Below are 19,659 nucleotides of genomic sequence, written 5' to 3' on the forward strand. Positions count from 1 at the left end.
TGGAACTGACCCTGTATATAGCTACTGATCCTGGAACTGACCCTGTATATAGCTACTGACCCTGCATATAGCTACTGACCCTGGAACTGACCCTGTATATAGCTACTGACTGTCACGTTCCTGACTTATTTCTGTTAGTTTGTTGTATGTGTTAGTTGGTCAGGACGTGAGTTTGGGTGGGCATTCTATGTTTTCTGTTTCTATGTTGGTTTATGGGTTGCCTGGTATGGCTCTTAATTAGAGGCAGGTGTTTGGCGTTTTCCTCTAATTGAGAGTCATATTTAGGTAGGTTGTTTCACAGTGTTCGTTGTGGGTGGTTGTCTCCTGTGTCAGTGTTTGTCGCACCATACGGGACTGTTCGGTTTGTTTTGTACATCGTCATTTTGTGTAGTCTATTTTTCCCTGTTCGTGCGTTCTTCGTGTTTATGTGAGTTCGTCGTCCAGGTCTGTCTACACCGTTTTGTTAGTTTATAGTCAAGTTCGTGTTTTCGTGTTTTCTTTAAATAAATTATGTGTTCACAACCCGCTGCGCCTTGGTTCCATCACTACTCCTCCTTTTCGGTTGAAGAGGAGGAGGACCACCGTTACACTGACCCTGGAACTGTCCCTGTATATAGCTACTGACCCTGGAACTGTCCCTGTATATAGCTACTGACCCTGTATCTGACCCTGTATATAGCTACTGACCCTGGATGTCACGCCCTGGCCTTAGTTATCTTTGTGTTCATTATTATTTTAGTTAGGTCAGGGTGTGACATGGGGAAGGTATGTGCTTTTTGTATTGTCTAGGGTGGTTGTAATGTGTAGGGGGTTAAGTAGAGTAGATGGGTTAGTGTTCAGTGTAGGTGTCTAGGAAAGTCTATGGTTGCCTAGATTGGTTCTCAATCAGAGACATCTGGTTATTGTTGTCTCTGATTGGGAGCCATATTTAAGGCAGCCATAGGCTTTAGCTGTTTGTGGGTAATTGTCTATGTATAGTGTTTGTGTCAGCACTATTTGTCTTATTAGCTTCACGGTCGTCATTTTGTTAGTTTGTGTATAGTATTCGTTTCGTGTTTTTCCCTCTCTCTTCTAAATCAGTTTGTTATTTTGTTAGTTTGTGTATAGTAATCGTTTCGTGTTTTTTCCCTCTCTCTACTAAATAAAAGAGGATGTATTTTGCACACGCTGCGCCTTGGTCCAATCTCTCACAGCAAGACGATCGTGACACTGGAACTGACCCTGTATATAACTACTGACCCTGGAACTGTCCCTGTATATAACTACTGACCCTGGAACTGTCCCTGTATATAACTACTGACCCTGGAACTGTCCCTGTATATAGCTACTGACCCTGGAACTGTCCCTGTATATAACTACTGACCCTGGAACTGTCCCTGTATATAGCTACTGACCCTGGAACTGTCCCTGTATATAGCTACTGACCCTGGATATAGCTACTGACCCTGGAACTGACCCTGTATATAGCTACTGACCCTGTATATAACTACTGTCCCTGGAACTGTCCCTGTATATAGCTACTGACCCTGGAACTGACCCTGGAACTGACCCTGTATATAGCTACTGACCCTGGAACTGTCCCTGTATATAGCTACTGACCCTGGAACTGACCCTGTATATAGCTACTGACCCTGGAACTGTCCCTGTATATAACTACTGACCCTGGAACTGTCCCTGTATATAGCTACTGACCCTGGAACTGTCACTGTATATAACTACTGACCCTGGAACTGTCCCTGTATATAACTACTGACCCTGGAACTGTCCCTGTATATAGCTACTGACCCTGGAACTGTCCCTGTATATAGCTACTGTCCCTGTATATAGCTACTGACCCTGGAACTGTCCCTGTATATAGCTACTGACCCTGTATATAACTACTGTCCCTGGAACTGTCCCTGTATATAGCTACTGACCCTGGAACTGACCCTGGAACTGACCCTGTATATAGCTACTGACCCTGGAACTGTCCCTGTATATAGCTACTGACCCTGGAACTGACCCTGTATATAGCTACTGACCCTGGAACTGTCCCTGTATATAACTACTGACCCTGGAACTGTCCCTGTATATAGCTACTGACCCTGGAACTGTCCCTGTATATAACTACTGACCCTGGAACTGTCCCTGTATATAACTACTGACCCTGGAACTGTCCCTGTATATAGCTACTGACCCTGGAACTGTCCCTGTATATAGCTACTGTCCCTTTATATAGCTACTGACCCTGGAACTGTCCCTGTATATAACTACTGACCCTGGAACTGTCCATGTATATAGCTACTGACCCTGGAACTGTCCCTGTATATAGCTACTGACCCTGTATATCCTGTTGGGGATGGGGGCGCTGTTTAGACTATTTATGCTAATGTGGCTAATTTTTTAAACGGCTTCCCACAAAATCCTTGATCGTACAATATGCATATTATTATTATTATTGGATAGAAAACAGTCTATAGTTTCTATAGGAGTTGAAATTTTGTCTCTAAGTGGAACAGAGCCCATTCTACAGCAATTTCCCTGACATGGAGTCAGATTTGAGAAACGTTGGCCACTTTTCTGAAGTCATTTAAAAGGGCTCTGTCGTTGCTATGACTATACGGACACTTCTTACGTCTTCCCCTGGATGCCTTTACGTGATGACGATTCCAACGGGCTCGATTGCTCGTTCACAGGCCCTACAAATGAAAAAAACCTTTAGCTAGCAAGTCTTTTCTTGCTGCGTAACGCGCGTGGAAGACACCGACCCTCTCCTGTTCCAAGCGTTAGTTTAGCCTGTTATATTTCTCCGGTCATCTTTTCACTCGTTATAGGAGTTACAAACATCACAAAGTAGTTAATTTAAAGCGTTTTATAGCAATTTATATCCGTTTAGTGCGATTTTGGGACATTTATTTTTGCAACGATGTGAAAAGTTGGGTGCGCTTTTCAGTTCATCCCGAACATAGTTGACATTTCCACATGGCAAGAGGACAGCTTTCCACCAAAAGACGATTTCTCCCAAGAAAGGATCCTTTGCCCAAGATACTGATGGAAGAACAGCTCAAGGTAGGACATTTTTATTATGATAAATCGTGTTTCTGTCGAAACATTTTAGTGGCTTAGGACGCCATGTTTTTTGACGTAGCTTCGCTTGGCGCAAACTGTATTGAAAAGTAAGGATAAATTAAAAAATGTAATAACGCAATTGTATTAAGAATTAAATTGTCTATCAATCCCTGTCCACCCTATATTTTTTAGTCACGTTTATGAGTATTTATGTATAAGAGTAGATCACTGTCTAAGTGGCGCAAGGACGTTTTCTTTACCAGCTTGTCTACATTTCACATTGTCTAACCATGATTTTGGTGGCTAAATATAAACATTTTCGATCAAACTGTATATGCATGTTGTAATGTGATGTTACAGGAGTGTCATCGGAAGAATTCTGAGAAGGTTAGTGAAAAAATTAATATCTTTTGGCGATGTTGACTTTTATCGCTCACTTTGGCTAGAATCAATGCTGGGCTGCTAATTGCTATGTGCTAAGCTAATATAACGATTTATTGTGTTTTCGCTGTAAGACACTTAGAAAATCTGAAATATTGTCTGTATTCACAGGATCTGTGTCTTTCGATTCGTGTATGCTGTGTATTTTTACGAAATGTTTGATGATTAGTAGTTAGGTAAACACGTTGCTCATTGTAATTATTCTAGTCCATTTGTGATGGTGGGTGCAATTGTAAACTATGAAGTCTACCTGAAATATGCACTTTTTTCTAACAAAACCTATCCCATACCATAAATATGTTATCAGACTGTCATCTAATGAGTTTTTTTGTTGGTTAGGGGCTATAAATATCTTAGTTTAGCCGAATTGGTGATGGCTACTGGTGTTGGTGGACAAATAAAAGATGGTGGAATATGCTAATGTGTTTTTAGGTAATAGATGTACATCTTTACATATTGTGTCTTCCCTGTAAAACATTTTAAAAATCGGAAATGTTGACTGGATTCATAAGATCTGTGTCTTTCATTAGCTGTATTGGACTTTAATGTGTGAAAGTTAAATATTTTAAAAAAATATTTTTTTTGAATTTCGCGGCACTGGTTTTTCAGTGGGGGGGGGGGGGGGGGGGTGTGCCGCTAGCGCCACGCTGATCCTAGACAGGATATAGCTACTGACCCTGGAACTGTCTCTGTATATAGCTACTGACCCTGTATATAGCTACTGACCCTGGAACTGAACTGTCCCTGTATATAGCTACTGACCCTGGAACTGTCCCTGTATATAGTTACTGACCCTGGAACTGTCCCTGTATATAGCTACTGACCCTGGAACTGTCCCTGTATATAGCTACTGACCCTGTATATAACTACTGACCCTGTATATAGCTACTGACCCTGGAACTGACCCTGTATATAGCTACTGACCCTGGAACTGTCCCTGTATATAACTACTGACCCTGGAACTGTCCCTGTATATAGCTACTGACCCTGGAACTGTCCCTGTATATAACTACTGACCCTGGAACTGTCCCTGTATATAACTACTGACCCTGGAACTGTCCCTGTATATAGCTACTGACCCTGGAACTGTCCCTGTATATAGCTACTGTCCCTGTATATAGCTACTGACCCTGGAACTGTCCCTGTATATAGCTACTGACCCTGTATATAACTACTGTCCCTGGAACTGTCCCTGTATATAGCTACTGACCCTGGAACTGACCCTGGAACTGACCCTGTATATAGCTACTGACCCTGGAACTGTCCCTGTATATAGCTACTGACCCTGGAACTGACCCTGTATATAGCTACTGACCCTGGAACTGTCCCTGTATATAACTACTGACCCTGGAACTGTCCCTGTATATAGCTACTGACCCTGGAACTGTCCCTGTATATAACTACTGACCCTGGAACTGTCCCTGTATATAACTACTGACCCTGGAACTGTCCCTGTATATAGCTACTGACCCTGGAACTGTCCCTGTATATAGCTACTGTCCCTTTATATAGCTACTGACCCTGGAACTGTCCCTGTATATAACTACTGACCCTGGAACTGTCCCTGTATATAGCTACTGACCCTGGAACTGTCCCTGTATATAGCTACTGACCCTGTATATAGCTACTGACCCTGGAACTGTCCCTGTATATAGCTACTGACCCTGTATATAGCTACTGACCCTGGAACTGAACTGTCCCTGTATATAGCTACTGACCCTGGAACTGTCCCTGTATATAGTTACTGACCCTGGAACTGTCCCTGTATATAGCTACTGACCCTGGAACTGTCCCTGTATATAGCTACTGACCCTGTATATAACTACTGACCCTGTATATAGCTACTGACCCTGGAACTGTCCCTGTATATAGCTACTGACCCTGGTACTGTCCCTGTATATAGCTACTGATCCTGGAACTGTCCCTGTATATAGCTACTGACCCTGGAACTGTATATAGCTTACTTACTTTCTTCTGTTCTTCTTATTTCTATTGTTGGTTGGTTTTGTTCTACTTGTTTTTATGCAGGGCCTGGACCTGGGCCTGGACCTGGGCCTGGCATTGTTGGGTAAGTTCAAGCAAGAATGTCATTTCACTGTACTGGTGCACGTGACAGTAAAACGTCAAACTGAAACATCACACCATACACCACTCTGCTATAGAGCTGTACTGTGCCCCTGTCACACCCCAGACCAGCTAGCAGCTAACGTCATTAATACACGTGTCACACTGCATCTGGCGGAACAGGGAGGCTCAAAGCCAGCACTTTCCCCACAACCACCTGCTCTCTCTGTCCATCAGTAAAAATCTAAAGTTCTAATTCCTAATTCTCCGTCAGGACATCAGATGTTGTCGCTGTTACTTAGAGCAGACCAAGGCCCAGGTCCAGACCAAGGCCCAGGTCCAGACCAAGGCCCAGGCCCAGGTCCAGACCAAGGCCCAGGCCCAGACCAAGGCCCAGGCCCAGGTCCAGGCCCAGGCCCAGGTCCAGGCCCAGGCCCAGGTCCAGGCCAAGGCCCAGGTCCAGACCAAGGCCCAGGTCCAGGCCCAGGTCCAGACCAAGGTCCAGGTCCAGGCCAAGGTCCAGGTCCAGGCCAAGGCCCAGGTCCAGACCAAGGCCCAGGTCCAGACCAAGGCCCAGGTCCAGACCAAGGCCCAGGTCCAGGCCAAGGCCCAGGTCCAGGCCAAGGCCCAGGTCCAGACCAAGGCCCAGGTCCAGACCAAGGCCCAGGTCCAGACCAAGGTCCAGGCCAAGGCCCAGGTCCAGACCAAGGCCCAGGTCCAGACCAAGGCCCAGGTCCAGACCAAGGTCCAGGTCCAGACCAAGGTCCAGACCAAGGCCCAGGTCCAGACCAAGGCCCAGGTCCAGGCCAAGGCCCAGGTCCAGGCCAAGGTCCAGGTCCAGACCAAGGTCCAGGTCCAGACCAAGGCCCAGGTCCAGACCAAGGCCCAGGTCCAGACCAAGGCCCAGGTCCAGACCAAGGCCCAGGTCCAGACCAAGGCCCAGGTCCAGGCCAAGGCCCAGGTCCAGGCCAAGGCCCAGGTCCAGACCAAGGCCCAGGTCCAGACCAAGGTCCAGGTCCAGACCAAGGCCCAGGTCCAGGCCAAGGCCCAGGTCCAGACCAAGGCCCAGGTCCAGACCAAGGCCCAGGTCCAGACCAAGGCCCAGGTCCAGACCAAGGCCCAGGTCCAGACCAAGGCCCAGGTCCAGGCCAAGGCCCAGGTCCAGGCCAAGGCCCAGGTCCAGGCCAAGGCCCAGGTCCAGACCAAGGCCCAGGTCCAGACCAAGGCCCAGGTCCAGGCCAAGGCCCAGGTCCAGGCCAAGGCCCAGGTCCAGGCCAAGGCCCAGGTCCAGGCCAAGGCCCAGGTCCAGACCAAGGCCCAGGTCCAGACCAAGGCCCAGGTCCAGGCCAAGGCCCAGGTCCAGACCAAGGCCCAGGTCCAGACCAAGGCCCAGGTCCAGGCCAAGGCCCAGGTCCAGGCCAAGGCCCAGGTCCAGGCCCAGGTCCAGGTCCAGGCCCAGGTCCAGGCCCAGGCCCAGGTCCAGGCCCAGGCCCAGGTCCAGGCCAAGGCCCAGGTCCAGGCCCAGGTCCAGACCAAGGCCCAGGCCCAGGCCCAGGTCCAGGTCCAGGCCAAGGCCCAGGTCCAGGCCAAGGCCCAGGTCCAGGCCCAGGTCCAGGTCCAGGCCCAGGCCCAGGTCCAGGCCCAGGCCCAGGTCCAGGTCCAGGCCAAGGCCCAGGTCCAGGCCAAGGCCCAGGTCCAGGCCAAGGCCCAGGTCCAGGCCAAGGCCCAGGTCCAGGCCCAGGTCCAGGTCCAGGCCAAGGCCCAGGTCCAGGCCAAGGCCAAGGCCCAGGTCAAGGCCCAGGTCCAGGCCAAGGCCCAGGCCCAGGTCCAGACCCAGGCCCAGGTCCAGACCCAGGCCCAGGTCCAGACCAAGGTCCAGGTCCAGGCCAAGGCCCAGGTCCAGACCAAGGTCCAGGTCCAGTCCAAGGCCCAGGTCCAGGTCCAGTCCAAGGCCCAGGTCCAGGTCCAGACCAAGGCCCAGGTCCAGGTCCAGTCCAAGGCCCAGGTCCAGGTCCAGGCCAAGGCCCAGGTCCAGGTCCAGGTCCAGGTCCAGGTCCAGACGTATCTACTGTTTCAGTCACATCCCACAGCTGAACAACATGTTAACTAGGGAAAATAATGGAGGGGGGGGGGGGGGCATTCTAAATATATCGTTCCAGTCGACCAACACCAGTAATCACACAATGAAACAGATGCTAGTGCTGCTTTCCCCCCCCAGTTGATGTCGTTTGGTCGGATTACAGGAAGTAAACCCTGGACCAATGAGAAGTCGAGACGGATCAGCACATTTATAACACTGATATCCACGCCGGTGACGTCATCCAAAACAACATTACAGGGATTCAACCCGTACGTGCGTAGCCTTCATGCTAAGTATTCAATTCAACCGGCCTTTAGGAAATCCCTGCACGACACACAACTCTGTATAGGCTGACCTACTATGCAAATGATCACTAAGTTGTCCTTTTCATTCAAAAGGAGGCGAGGGAGGAAACATACAGCGAATGAATTGAATACCATGAAGCTATTGATTTTGTTTTTGGATTCTTCCTCTCATATTACTGACGTGTCCAGAACTAATCCAGAACTAACACATAATATCTGAGACGGATCCATTTCAAATATACCCGTAACGACAAGAAGAAGAACCCAATACTGTACTTTAATGCTGCTCCAATAGAACAGAGAATCACACTGCTACAGAGACATCTGATTATTATTTTAATATCATGATTATTATGAATATGAATTATTATGAATTATTATGAATAAATGTTATGATTTTTGTTGTTCTTGTTGTTATTGCCTATTATATTTGGTTTATTTTCTAAGACACCAGAAGTCTCGTTACTGAACATTTTTACCGGTCATTTTGTCATGGAATTACTGAAGCTCAAACCACAAAACGGTCTTTTAGTTTAGTCTTATGTTATTACACATATGTCGATAGTGTTTGTTCTAAACTACATCTCACGTTTTATTGCCTCAAGACAATAACACGTGTGACCGAGGGTAGTCCAGCGATCTGAGACGGCACATATCTCTACAGTGTTGGTATAGCTTTGAATGTCGCCTACTGCCCTTTAACACATCCTCTCTCTGTCTGTCATCCTCTCTCTGTCTGTCATCCTCTCTCTGTCTGTCATCCTCTCTCTGTCTGTCATCCTCTCTCTGTCTGTCATCCTCTCTCTGTCTGTCATCCTCTCTCTGTCTGTCATCCTCTCTCTGTCTGTCGTCCTCTCTCTGTCTGCCGTCCTCTCTCTGTCTGTCGTCCTCTCTCTGTCTGTCGTCCTCTCTCTGTCTGTCGTCCTCTCTCTGTCTGTCGTCCTCTCTCTGTCTGTCGTCCTCTCTCTGTCTGCCGTCCTCTCTCTGTCTGTCGTCCTCTCTCTGTCTGTCGTCCTCTCTCTGTCTGTCGTCCTCTCGCTGTCTGTCGTCCTCTCTCTGTCTGCCGTCCTCTCTCTGTCTGTCGTCCTCTCGCTGTCTGTCGTCCTCTCTCTGTCTGTCGTCCTCTCTCTGTCTGTCGTCCTCTCTCTGTCTGTCGTCCTCTCTCTGTCTGTCGTCCTCTCTCTGTCTGTCGTCCTCTCTCTGTCTGTCGTCCTCTCTCTGTCTGTCGTCCTCTCGCTGTCTGTCGTCCTCTCTCTGTCTGTCGTCCTCTCGCTGTCTGTCGTCCTCTCTCTGTCTGTCGTCCTCTCTCTGTCGGTCATCCTCTCTCTGTCATTGTCTCTATGTATTGGTTCAATATTTTAAAGTCAGAAAATACCTCGTAACATTTAAAAATAAAGGAAAGTAACAGGTGTCAACTTCATCTTTCCGCTGTATCTTCAAATCACGGTCATTTTCCTAATGGACGCCCGTCAGGTGTTTCCAACGTACGGTCATGAGGCTGTTTGACTTTCTGTCGCTAAGATGAGTTATCAGGTCAGTGTGTGAGTCTCCAGTCCCGCCCGTGTGTGTGTGTGTGTGTGTGACCGCAGCTAGCTACACTGCTGACTGTTTGGGATGTAAGGAAACCTGTTTGGGATGTAAGGAAACCTGTTTGGGATGTAAGGAAACCTGTTTGGGATGTAAGGAAACCTGTTTGGGATGTAAGGAAACCTGTTTGGGATGTAAGGAAACCTGTTTGGGATGTAAGGAAACCTGTTTGGGATGTAAGGAAACCTGTTTGGGATGTAAGGAAACCTGTTTGGGATGTAAGGAAACCTGTCTGGGATGTAAGGAAACCTGTTTGGGATGTAAGGAAACCTGTTTGGGATGTAAGGAAACCTGTTTGGGATGTAAGGAAACCTGTTTGGGATGTAAGGAAACCTGTCTGGGATGTAAGGAAACCTGTTTGGGATGTAAGGAAACCTGTTTGGGATGTAAGGAAACCTGTTTGGGATGTAAGGAAACCTGTTTGGGATGTAAGGAAACCTGTTTGGGATGTAAGGAAACCTGTTTGGGATGTAAGGAAACCTGTTTGGGATGTAAGGAAACCTGTCTGGGATGTAAGGAAACCTGTTTGGGATGTAAGGAAACCTGTTTGGGATGTAAGGAAACCTGTTTGGGATGTAAGGAAACCTGTTTGGGATGTAAGGAAACCTGTTTGGGATGTAAGGAAACCTGTTTGGGATGTAAGGAAACCTGTCTGGGATGTAAGGAAACCTGTTTGGGATGTAAGGAAACCTGTTTGGGATGTAAGGAAACCTGTTTGGGATGTAAGGAAACCTCTGGGATGTAAGGAAACCTGTTTGGGATGTAAGGAAACCTGTTTGGGATGTAAGGAAACCTGTTTGGGATGTAAGGAAACCTGTTTGGGATGTAAGGAAACCTGTTTGGGATGTAAGGAAACCTGTTTGGGATGTAAGGAAACCTGTTTGGGATGTAAGGAAACCTGTTTGGGATGTAAGGAAACCTGTTTGGGATGTAAGGAAACCTGTTTGGGATGTAAGGAAACCTGTTTGGGATGTAAGGAAACCTGTTTGGGATGTAAGGAAACCTGTCTGGGATGTAAGGAAACCTGTTTGGGATGTAAGGAAACCTGTTTGGGATGTAAGGAAACCTGTTTGGGATGTAAGGAAACCTGTTTGGGATGTAAGGAAACCTGTTTGGGATGTAAGGAAACCTGTTTGGGATGTAAGGAAACCTGTTTGGGAACACAGGGAGGGACAGAAGGAACCAGCGAATATGTTTCAACATTCACAACGCTGATAGAAAATGTATGACAAACAATTTGTGATAAACAACATGCCATTGTTCTATATTATGCAGAGGAGGTCAGACATGACGCAGGGTGAGACATGACGCAGGGTGAGACATGACGCAGGGTCAGACATGACATGAAACAGGGTCAGACATGACGCAGGGTCAGACATGACACAGGGTCAGACATGACATGAAACAGGGTCAGACATGAGACAGGGTCAGACATGACGCAGGGTCAGACATGACGCAGGGTGAGACATGAGACAGGGTCAGACATGACGCAGGGTCAGACATGACGCAGGGTGAGACATGAGACAGGGTCAGACATGACGCAGGGTCAGACATGAAACAGGGTCAGACATGACACAGGGTCAGACATGAAACAGGGTCAGACATGACACGGGGTCAGACATGACATGAAACAGGGTCAGACATGAGACAGGGTCAGACATGACGCAGGGTCAGACATGACGCAGGGTGAGACATGAGACAGGGTCAGACATGACGCAGGGTCAGACATGAAACAGGGTCAGACATGACGCAGGGTCAGACATGAAACAGGGTCAGACATGACGCAGGGTCAGACATGAAACAGGGTCAGACATGACATGAAACAGGGTCAGACATGAGACAGGGTCAGACATGACGCAGGGTCAGACATGACATGAAACAGGGTCAGACATGAGACAGGGTCAGACATGACGCAGGGTCAGACATGACGCAGGGTGAGACATGACGCAGGGTCAGACATGACGCAGGGTGAGACATGAGACAGGGTCAGACATGACGCAGGGTCAGACATGAAACAGGGTCAGACATGACGCAGGGTCAGACATGACACAGGGTCAGACATGACGCAGGGTCAGACATGAAACAGGGTCAGACATGACACAGGGTCAGACATGACACAGGGTAGATACAGGGAACACCTACTGTACAATACATACATGTATGCATTACATGTCATAATGAATAACAAACAATATGTTTCATTCATAGTCCATGGAGTGTGTGTGAGTGTGTGTCAGTGTGTCTGTGCGTCCAGGCGTGTGTGGGTGGGTGGACTCATACATTGTGTGTGTGTCAGTGTGTGTCAGTGTGTCTGTGCGTCCAGGCGTGTGTGGGTGGGTGGACTCATACATTGTGTGTGTGTCAGTGTGTGTCAGTGTGTCTGTGCGTCCAGGCGTGTGTGGGTGGGTGGACTCATACATTGTGTGTGTGTCAGTGTGTGTCAGTGTGTCTGTGCGTCCAGGCGTGTGTGGGTGGGTGGACTCATACATTGTGTGTGTGTCAGTGTGTGTCAGTGTGTCTGTGCGTCCAGGCGTGTGTGGGTGGGTGGACTCATACATTGTGTGTGTGTCAGTGTGTGTCAGTGTGTCTGTGCGTCCAGGCGTGTGTGGGTGGGTGGACTCATACATTGTGTGTGTGTCAGTGTGTGTCAGTGTGTCTGTGCGTCCAGGCGTGTGTGGGTGGGTGGACTCATACATTGTGTGTGTGTCAGTGTGTGTCAGTGTGTCTGTGCGTCCAGGCGTGTGTGGGTGGGTGGACTCATACATTGTGTGTGTGTCAGTGTGTGTCAGTGTGTCTGTGCGTCCAGGCGTGTGTGGGTGGGTGGACTCATACATTGTGTGTGTGTGAGTGTGTGTCAGTGTGTCTGTGCGTCCAGGCGTGTGTGGGTGGGTGGACTCATACATTGTGTGTGTGTCAGTGTGTGTCAGTGTGTCTGTGCGTCCAGGCGTGTGTGGGTGGGTGGACTCATACATTGTGTGTGTGTCAGTGTGTGTATTCTGATCCCCTGTCGGGAGGAGGTATAGCGTGAGAGGAGGGCATTACTAACAGGACCTCTTGCTCCAGGCTAATCGGCCCGGTGGTCCGAGCCACAATCCCAGAATCCTCTTGGGGTTAAACCAATGTATTCTAAGAACCAACCCCCACCCCCCCCCCCCCCCCCCCCCCCCACCCCCCTGAGCTGACCTCACCTCTCTGGTGAAGCCCTCACAGAGACAGATTTACTCAGTGTTTGCACGCATGCTGCATGCTGTAGGTAACTAGGGGAACGAGATACATTTTCTTCTTACAAACATGCAACTTTGATGATGGATTTGGCCCGAAATTAAATTCTCTCTCTCTCTATTAAAACAGACAGAGAAAACATGACACACACATTACATAATCTTATGTTTATTACTTACTTTGAAAAGGCGTGCAAACACTAAATATATTTAAATTCTTAGTTTGAAAAGGCATGCAAACACTAAATATATTTAAATTCTTAGTTTGAAAATGAGTACGAATACGAAATATATTTAAATTCTTAGTTTGAAAAGGCATGCAAACACTAAATGTATTTAATTCTTAATTTGAAAAGCCATTCAAACACTAAATATATTTAAATTCTTAGTTTGAAAATGCGTACGAACACTAAATATATTTTCATTCTTAATTTGAAAAGGCATGCAAACACAAAACATATTTAAATTCTTAATTTAACTCGGCAAGTTAGTTAAGAACAAATTCTTATTTACAATGACAGCCTACCAGGGAAGAGTGCCTCGTTCAGGGGCAGAACGACAGATTTTTATCTTGTCAGCTCAGGCATTCGATCCAGCAACCTTTCAATTTCTGTCCCAACGCTCTAACCACCAGGCTACCTGCCGCTACAAACGAATGTCCTGTCCATGCAGTGTACTATTGTTGACATACCTAATTCTGCTGCAACAAACAGGGACAGAGGCCGGGGATTAGATATTGTCCTGCAACAAACAGGGACAGAGGCCTGGGATTAGATATTGTCCCACAACAAACAGGGACAGAGGCCTGGGATTAGATATTGTCCTGCAACAAACAGGGACAGAGGCCGGGGATTAGATATTGTCCTGCAACAAACAGGGACAGAGGCCTGGGATTAGATATTGTCCTGCAACAAACAGGGACAGAGGCCGGGGATTAGATATTGTCCTGCAACAAACAGGGACAGAGGCCCGGGGATTAGATATTGTCCCACAACAAACAGGGACAGAGGCCGGGGATTAGATATTGTCCCACAACAAACAGGGACAGAGGCCGGGGATTAGATATTGTCCTGCAACAAACAGGGACAGAGGCCGTGGATTAGATATTGTCCCACAACAAACAGGGACAGAGGCCCGGGGATTAGATATTGTCCTGCAACAAACAGGGACAGAGGCCGGGGATTAGATATTGTCCCGCAACAAACAGGGACAGAGGCCGGGGATTAGATATTGTCCCACAACAAACAGGGACAGAGGCCGGGGATTAGATATTGTCCTGCAACAAACAGGACAAAATGAATGCCGGCACTGTTAGTATGATTCTATAGATTTGCATAACAGAGCATATAAAGTTGTTACATTGTAGGTCGTAAAAATACATGACCAGATGATCATGTATTTTTTATTTTTTTATTTGAATTATATTTGTACTTTTATGTAGAAATAAATTAAAATGTCTGTCTTACGAGCAGTCTTCTTTTCTAAATGGAATATTAAACAGGGTACTGTCTGTGTTTTTGCGGACTGTAGTATATTGTAGTATTTAGTATAGTGTTTCTGAAGACATTACTGTAGTATTTACTATATTACACAGGGTAAACCAATAGTTATGTTTCTACAACCGCTGAATGAGTTTCACAGCATTTTATAATTCAAACTACTGGTTATAGCAAAGAAATAAAACGCTGATCTGTGATAATTGCAACCAAAGTACACTCCAAAACCATGTAAATCATACACGCAACATAAACTGTGTAGCCACGATTTGAATTTCAGTTGTGTAATTAAAACAGAAGAGCAAAACGGGTGTAGGAGTCGTACGGGCTGTGTAACACAGAGGTACATTGTAATTACTCACTTAGCTACCTACGCTAATCCTATTATGCCCTACGTTGTGGTCTAACAAACTGACAGCTTTAGGACTGAAGCTAAAGTACTTTTTTTTTTTTTACAAACTTAGACACGTGTGATCAAAAGGTCATCAAAAGTTCAACCGTTCATTGCAGCAATAAAGTATTTATAAAATATAAAGTATTTAAAGTATAGATACGTTATATACACATGTTGGGGTGTAAGCCTGTTCATATATGTTAAGTAAAATGACTTTCTTCGAATATGGATAGAACTGTTCTGAAAAAGAAAAATCGTTACGGTGTTTGAAGGATAGTAAATAACAAAATATCTACGAGGTGACAATGTATTATAATGACTGAAGGATAGTAAATAACCAAATATCTACGAGGTGACAATGTATTATAATGACTGAAGGATAGTAAATAACCAAGTACCTACGAGGAGACATTGTATTATAATGACTGAACGATAGTAAATAACCAAATATCTACGAGGTGACAATGTATTATAATGACTGAAGGATAGTAAATAACCAAGTATCTACGAGGTGTCATCAAGGCAAAAGGTGGCTAATATAAAATATATTTTGATGGTTATTACTTTTTTGATAACTACATGATTCCATATGTGTTATTTCATAGTTTTGATGTCTTCATTATTATTCTACAATGTAGAAAATGGTAAAAATAAAAAATCGTCCAAACTTTTGACTGGTACTGTATATATGAACAGATAATTTCTAAAACGCTATATCATATTATTCAGAAATAATTGCCAACAACATTTAGTTATTTGTTACATTTGACAGTGTAAAACCTATCAGTACTACGTATTTCTCTGAGAGGGAGGCGGATATATGACAAAAATATGATTATTTATCTCTCTGAATAGAAACCATCAGGTGATAGATTTTAAACAAATACATGTCTGGTACTGAACAAACCCCATGCCATGACTAGACAGTAAAAAAACACAACAATCTCTTTCAGATTTTCTTTAAACAATAAAAGCTAATTTACCAACATTTCTGAAAATGGATATATAGAGGTTTGGAATTAAATTAAACTATATATATATTATATATTATATTAATGCAGTAAATTACTTGATGGTTTCTATTCAGAGAGATAAATTATCATATTTTTGTCATATATCCGCCTCCCTCGCTGAGAAATAAGTAGTACTGATAGGTTTTACACTGTCAAATGTAACAAATAACTAAATGTTTTGCAATTATTTCTGATTAAAAAATACAAATATATAGCGTTTTGGACATAAACTCATCATATATACAATACCAGTCAAAAGTTTGGACACACCTACTCATTCAAGGGGTTTTCTTTATGTATATATTCTTAATTTATTCCGAATGTATATTTATGAAATGTACAATGTACACAGTTTCAGTGTCAGTATGTCTTTGTAAAGCAGGTAAAGGGAGAATTCACAGGGTTTGAGACACTACAGTCTAACTACAGTATCCTGTAAAGTGTTCCCTTGACGGCAGAACTCTGATACATCCCGTCTAGAGTTTAACACTGAGAGGTTTCTTCTTAGCCCCCGAGCTTCTGCATCTGCGTTGCTCGCTGTTTGGGGGTATTAGGCTGGATTTCTGTATAAGCACTTTGTGACAACTGCTGATGTTAAAAGGGGCTTTATAAATACATTTGATTGATTATACTGAAGTTGCTCCTCTCAAGAACTAATGACTTCAATGAGTTAAAAGAATTAAATGGAAAAGCATTTCTCTAGACATGTCTAGGTTATCATTAGCTATATAGATAATCTGTTTCAGACACGTCTAGGTTATCATTAGCTATATAGATAATCTGCTTGAGACACGTCTAGGTTATCATTAGCTATATAGATAATCTGTTTCAGACACGTCTAGGTTATTATTAGCTATATAGATAATCTGTTTCAGACACGTCTAGGTTATCATTAGCTATATAGATAATCTGTTTCAGACACGTCTAGGTTATCATTAGCTATATAGATAATCTGTTTCAGACACGTCTAGGTTATCATTAGCTATATAGATAATCTGTTTCAGACACGTCTAGGTTATCATTAGCTATATAGATCATCTGTTTCAGACACGTCTAGGTTATTATTAGCTATATAGATAATCTGTTTCAGACACGTCTAGGTTATCATTAGCTATATAGATAATCTGCTTGAGACACGTCTAGGTTATCATTAGCTATATAGATAATCTGCTTGAGACATGTCTAGGTTATTATTAGCTATATAGATCATCTGTTTCAGACACGTCTAGGTTATTATTAGCTATATAGATAATCTGCTTGAGACATGTCTAGGTTATTATTAGCTATATAGATCATCTGTTTCAGACACGTCTAGGTTATCATTAGCTATATAGATCATCTGTTTGAGACATGTCTAGGTTATTATTAGCTATATAGATAATCTGCGTGATTTCTACCACTCCAGTCTGATTTTATTGTGTTTGTTAATGAGTTATAATAGTTGTAATGAGTTAAATTAGTAAAATTTAATGACTTCTCTCTAGACATGCAAAGGTTAGAATATACTGTACAGTTTGGGATCATCCGTGTCACTTCCACAATTTAAATTGTTGAGTTTTCTTATTTTCATTTGCACATTTTTTTTCCTGCAACATTTGTATAAATTAACACTTATTAATTAAAACGGAGATTAAAAAAAAAGTTGACAGTTACTCACTAAAGACCATATGAAGACCAATTGTTTAACTGTCAAATATATTAGTGTTTTTTCAAATAAAATTACACATAAAAATGTATCTCTCAGGACGCTTAACAAATGCTACTGTTTTGATGCTTTGAATAAACAATTGCTATAGGACTACATTTCCCAAACCCGGTCGTCGGGACCCTGAGGGTTGCACATTTAGCTTTTTCCTCTAACACTATCAACGCTCGATATTTAGTTGATTATTTGAATCAGCTGTTTTAGTGCTGAGACAAAAACAACGACCGAGTTTCACGTGACCACTCTATTAAACTATCCTTTTTTTAATGAAATGTTTTAAAAAGATAAATAATATGAACTCTAATTTATCCTGAACCATAACAATCTTGTTTTTACTATTTACAGTAGACACACTCTTCTGGTACATTAACAATTATACACACACACACACACAAACTCGCACAAACACACGCAAACACACACCCCCACACACATTATTTTACAGTACTTGTGCAGCGGTTTGGTAAAACGGTTTGGTAAAACGGCTGCAGGCAGAGCTGGAAAGTGGTTGTCTGGCTGTCATTCCGGTAATCTAGTGGCCCGGGGGGGGAGGGACCCTGGTCCTAATGAAGAGAGTGGTGGGGCGATCGGCCCTGGACTGCCCTCTCGCCAACACCCCTCCTACCATGGCTAAGTAAGGTTCTATTTGCATTGTGCGGTCAGCTGGACAGCCTTGCACTCCCAATTGGTTTGGCAGCAAAATTAAATAAGTATATAAAGAAAATTATCTCTTTGATGAAACTTACAGAACCCTAACGTCAGAGCAGAAATATAGAGATAGATAACTCTGTCCACTGCGAGGAAGAAAAAAAAGTGATTTAACATTTAATGTCAAAACCTCACTGCTTTCAAATTTCTTTCAAATAAAAATGGAGGAAACAAAAGGATGAATTGATAATATTAAAAAAAAGAGAACAAGAGAAAAGAGAGAGAGAAGAAGTGCTGCACCTACTGGTCCTGATAACAGAGGGGGACACACCGCTCAGAAACATCCATCACAGTCCAGCTTTAGCATTCCAGAAAGAGTCAGTTCATCCTCATCACTTCCTGTGAGCAGTCCGTCAATCTGTCAGCGGTCTCTTCAACACCTCTGTCCTGTCTTGTCCTGCTCCTCACTAGAAAAAAACACCTCTGTCCTGTCTTGTCCTGCTCCTCGCTAGAAAAACACTTCTGGCTCGGCCAGACACACTGCGCTACTCACAGGTACTGTACCGCAGGTTGGGTGTGTATGTGTTTGAGTGTCAGAGGAGAAAGACAGAGAGGATACAGATAGAGTGAGAGGATGAAAGGAGAGAGAGAAAGAGAGAAAGAAAGAAAGAAAGGAGAGAGAAAGAGAGAGAGGAAGAAAGGAGAGAGAAAGAGAGAGGAAACAGAATGAGAGGAAACAGAGAGAGAGAGAGAGAGAGAGAGAGAGAGAGAGAGAGAGATGAGAAGAAAAGGATAAAAGAGGAATACGGAGAGACAGAAAGCGCGAGAGAGAGAGAGAGATGGGTAGAGAGAGCAACAGTCAGCGCGAGAGAGAGAGAGATGGGTAGAGAGAGCAACAGTGAGCGTGAGAGAGAGAGATGGGTAGAGAGAGCAACAGTGAGCGTGTGAGAGAGAGAGAGATGGGTAGAGAGAGCAACAGTGAGCGTGTGAGAGCGCAGCGCACCAAGACTGAGGTAGTCAGTGAGAAAGTGGATTGACTGTCTCCATAGCAGGGACAGAGGCTCTTTAAGACAGGGGGGATATAGAACAGCTGCTGTTGGCTGGCTGGCTGGGAGGGGGCCGGCCTTACAGCGGCCAAGGGGGTTGGCAATTGACAACAGGGGGAGGGGCTAACCGAGTCCAGCAATTCACAAGGGTGTGTGTGTACAGTAGCTGTGAAACATGCAAATACACACACACACACACACACACACACACACACACACACACACACACACACACACACACGTACAGATACTGTACACACACACACACACACACACACACACACACACACACACACACACACACACACACACACACACACACACACACACACACGTACAGATACTGTGCACACACACACACACACACACACACAACCCACATCCATGAAGACTACACACTATCATTATAAGTGCCAATTATTTACTTTAATTAGTTTAAACCAATTCAATGTCAAACAAAGGAGAATATAGGGATCTCCTCCCCCTTCTGACACTCCCCCTTCTGACACTCCCCCTTCTGACACTACCCCTTCTGACTCTCCCCCTTCTGACACTCCCCCTTCTGACACTCCCCCTTCTGACTCTCCCCCTTCTGACACTCCCCCTTCTGA

General features: G+C 44.8%; 1 protein-coding gene across 3 annotated transcripts in view; it reads right to left on the bottom strand.

The window, feature by feature from the left end:
* Positions 1–19,039, bottom strand: part of LOC129825562 (steroid hormone receptor ERR2-like) — a 115,475-nt gene extending 96,436 nt beyond the window's left edge. For 2 of the 3 annotated variants that reach the window (XM_055885742.1, XM_055885744.1), the window contains exon 1: positions 18,307–19,039. In XM_055885742.1, the coding sequence (XP_055741717.1) occupies positions 18,307–18,350 (44 nt within the window). In that variant the 5' untranslated portion in view covers positions 18,351–19,039. Of the gene's footprint in view, positions 1–18,302 lie in introns of all 3 variants that reach the window. The other variant, XM_055885743.1, reaches the window with a different exon arrangement.
* Between the last annotated feature and the right edge of the window lie 620 nt (positions 19,040–19,659).

The sequence above is a fragment of the Salvelinus fontinalis genome, chromosome 27 (assembly GCF_029448725.1).
Source record: "Salvelinus fontinalis isolate EN_2023a chromosome 27, ASM2944872v1, whole genome shotgun sequence".
NCBI classification, from domain to species: domain Eukaryota; kingdom Metazoa; phylum Chordata; class Actinopteri; order Salmoniformes; family Salmonidae; genus Salvelinus; species Salvelinus fontinalis.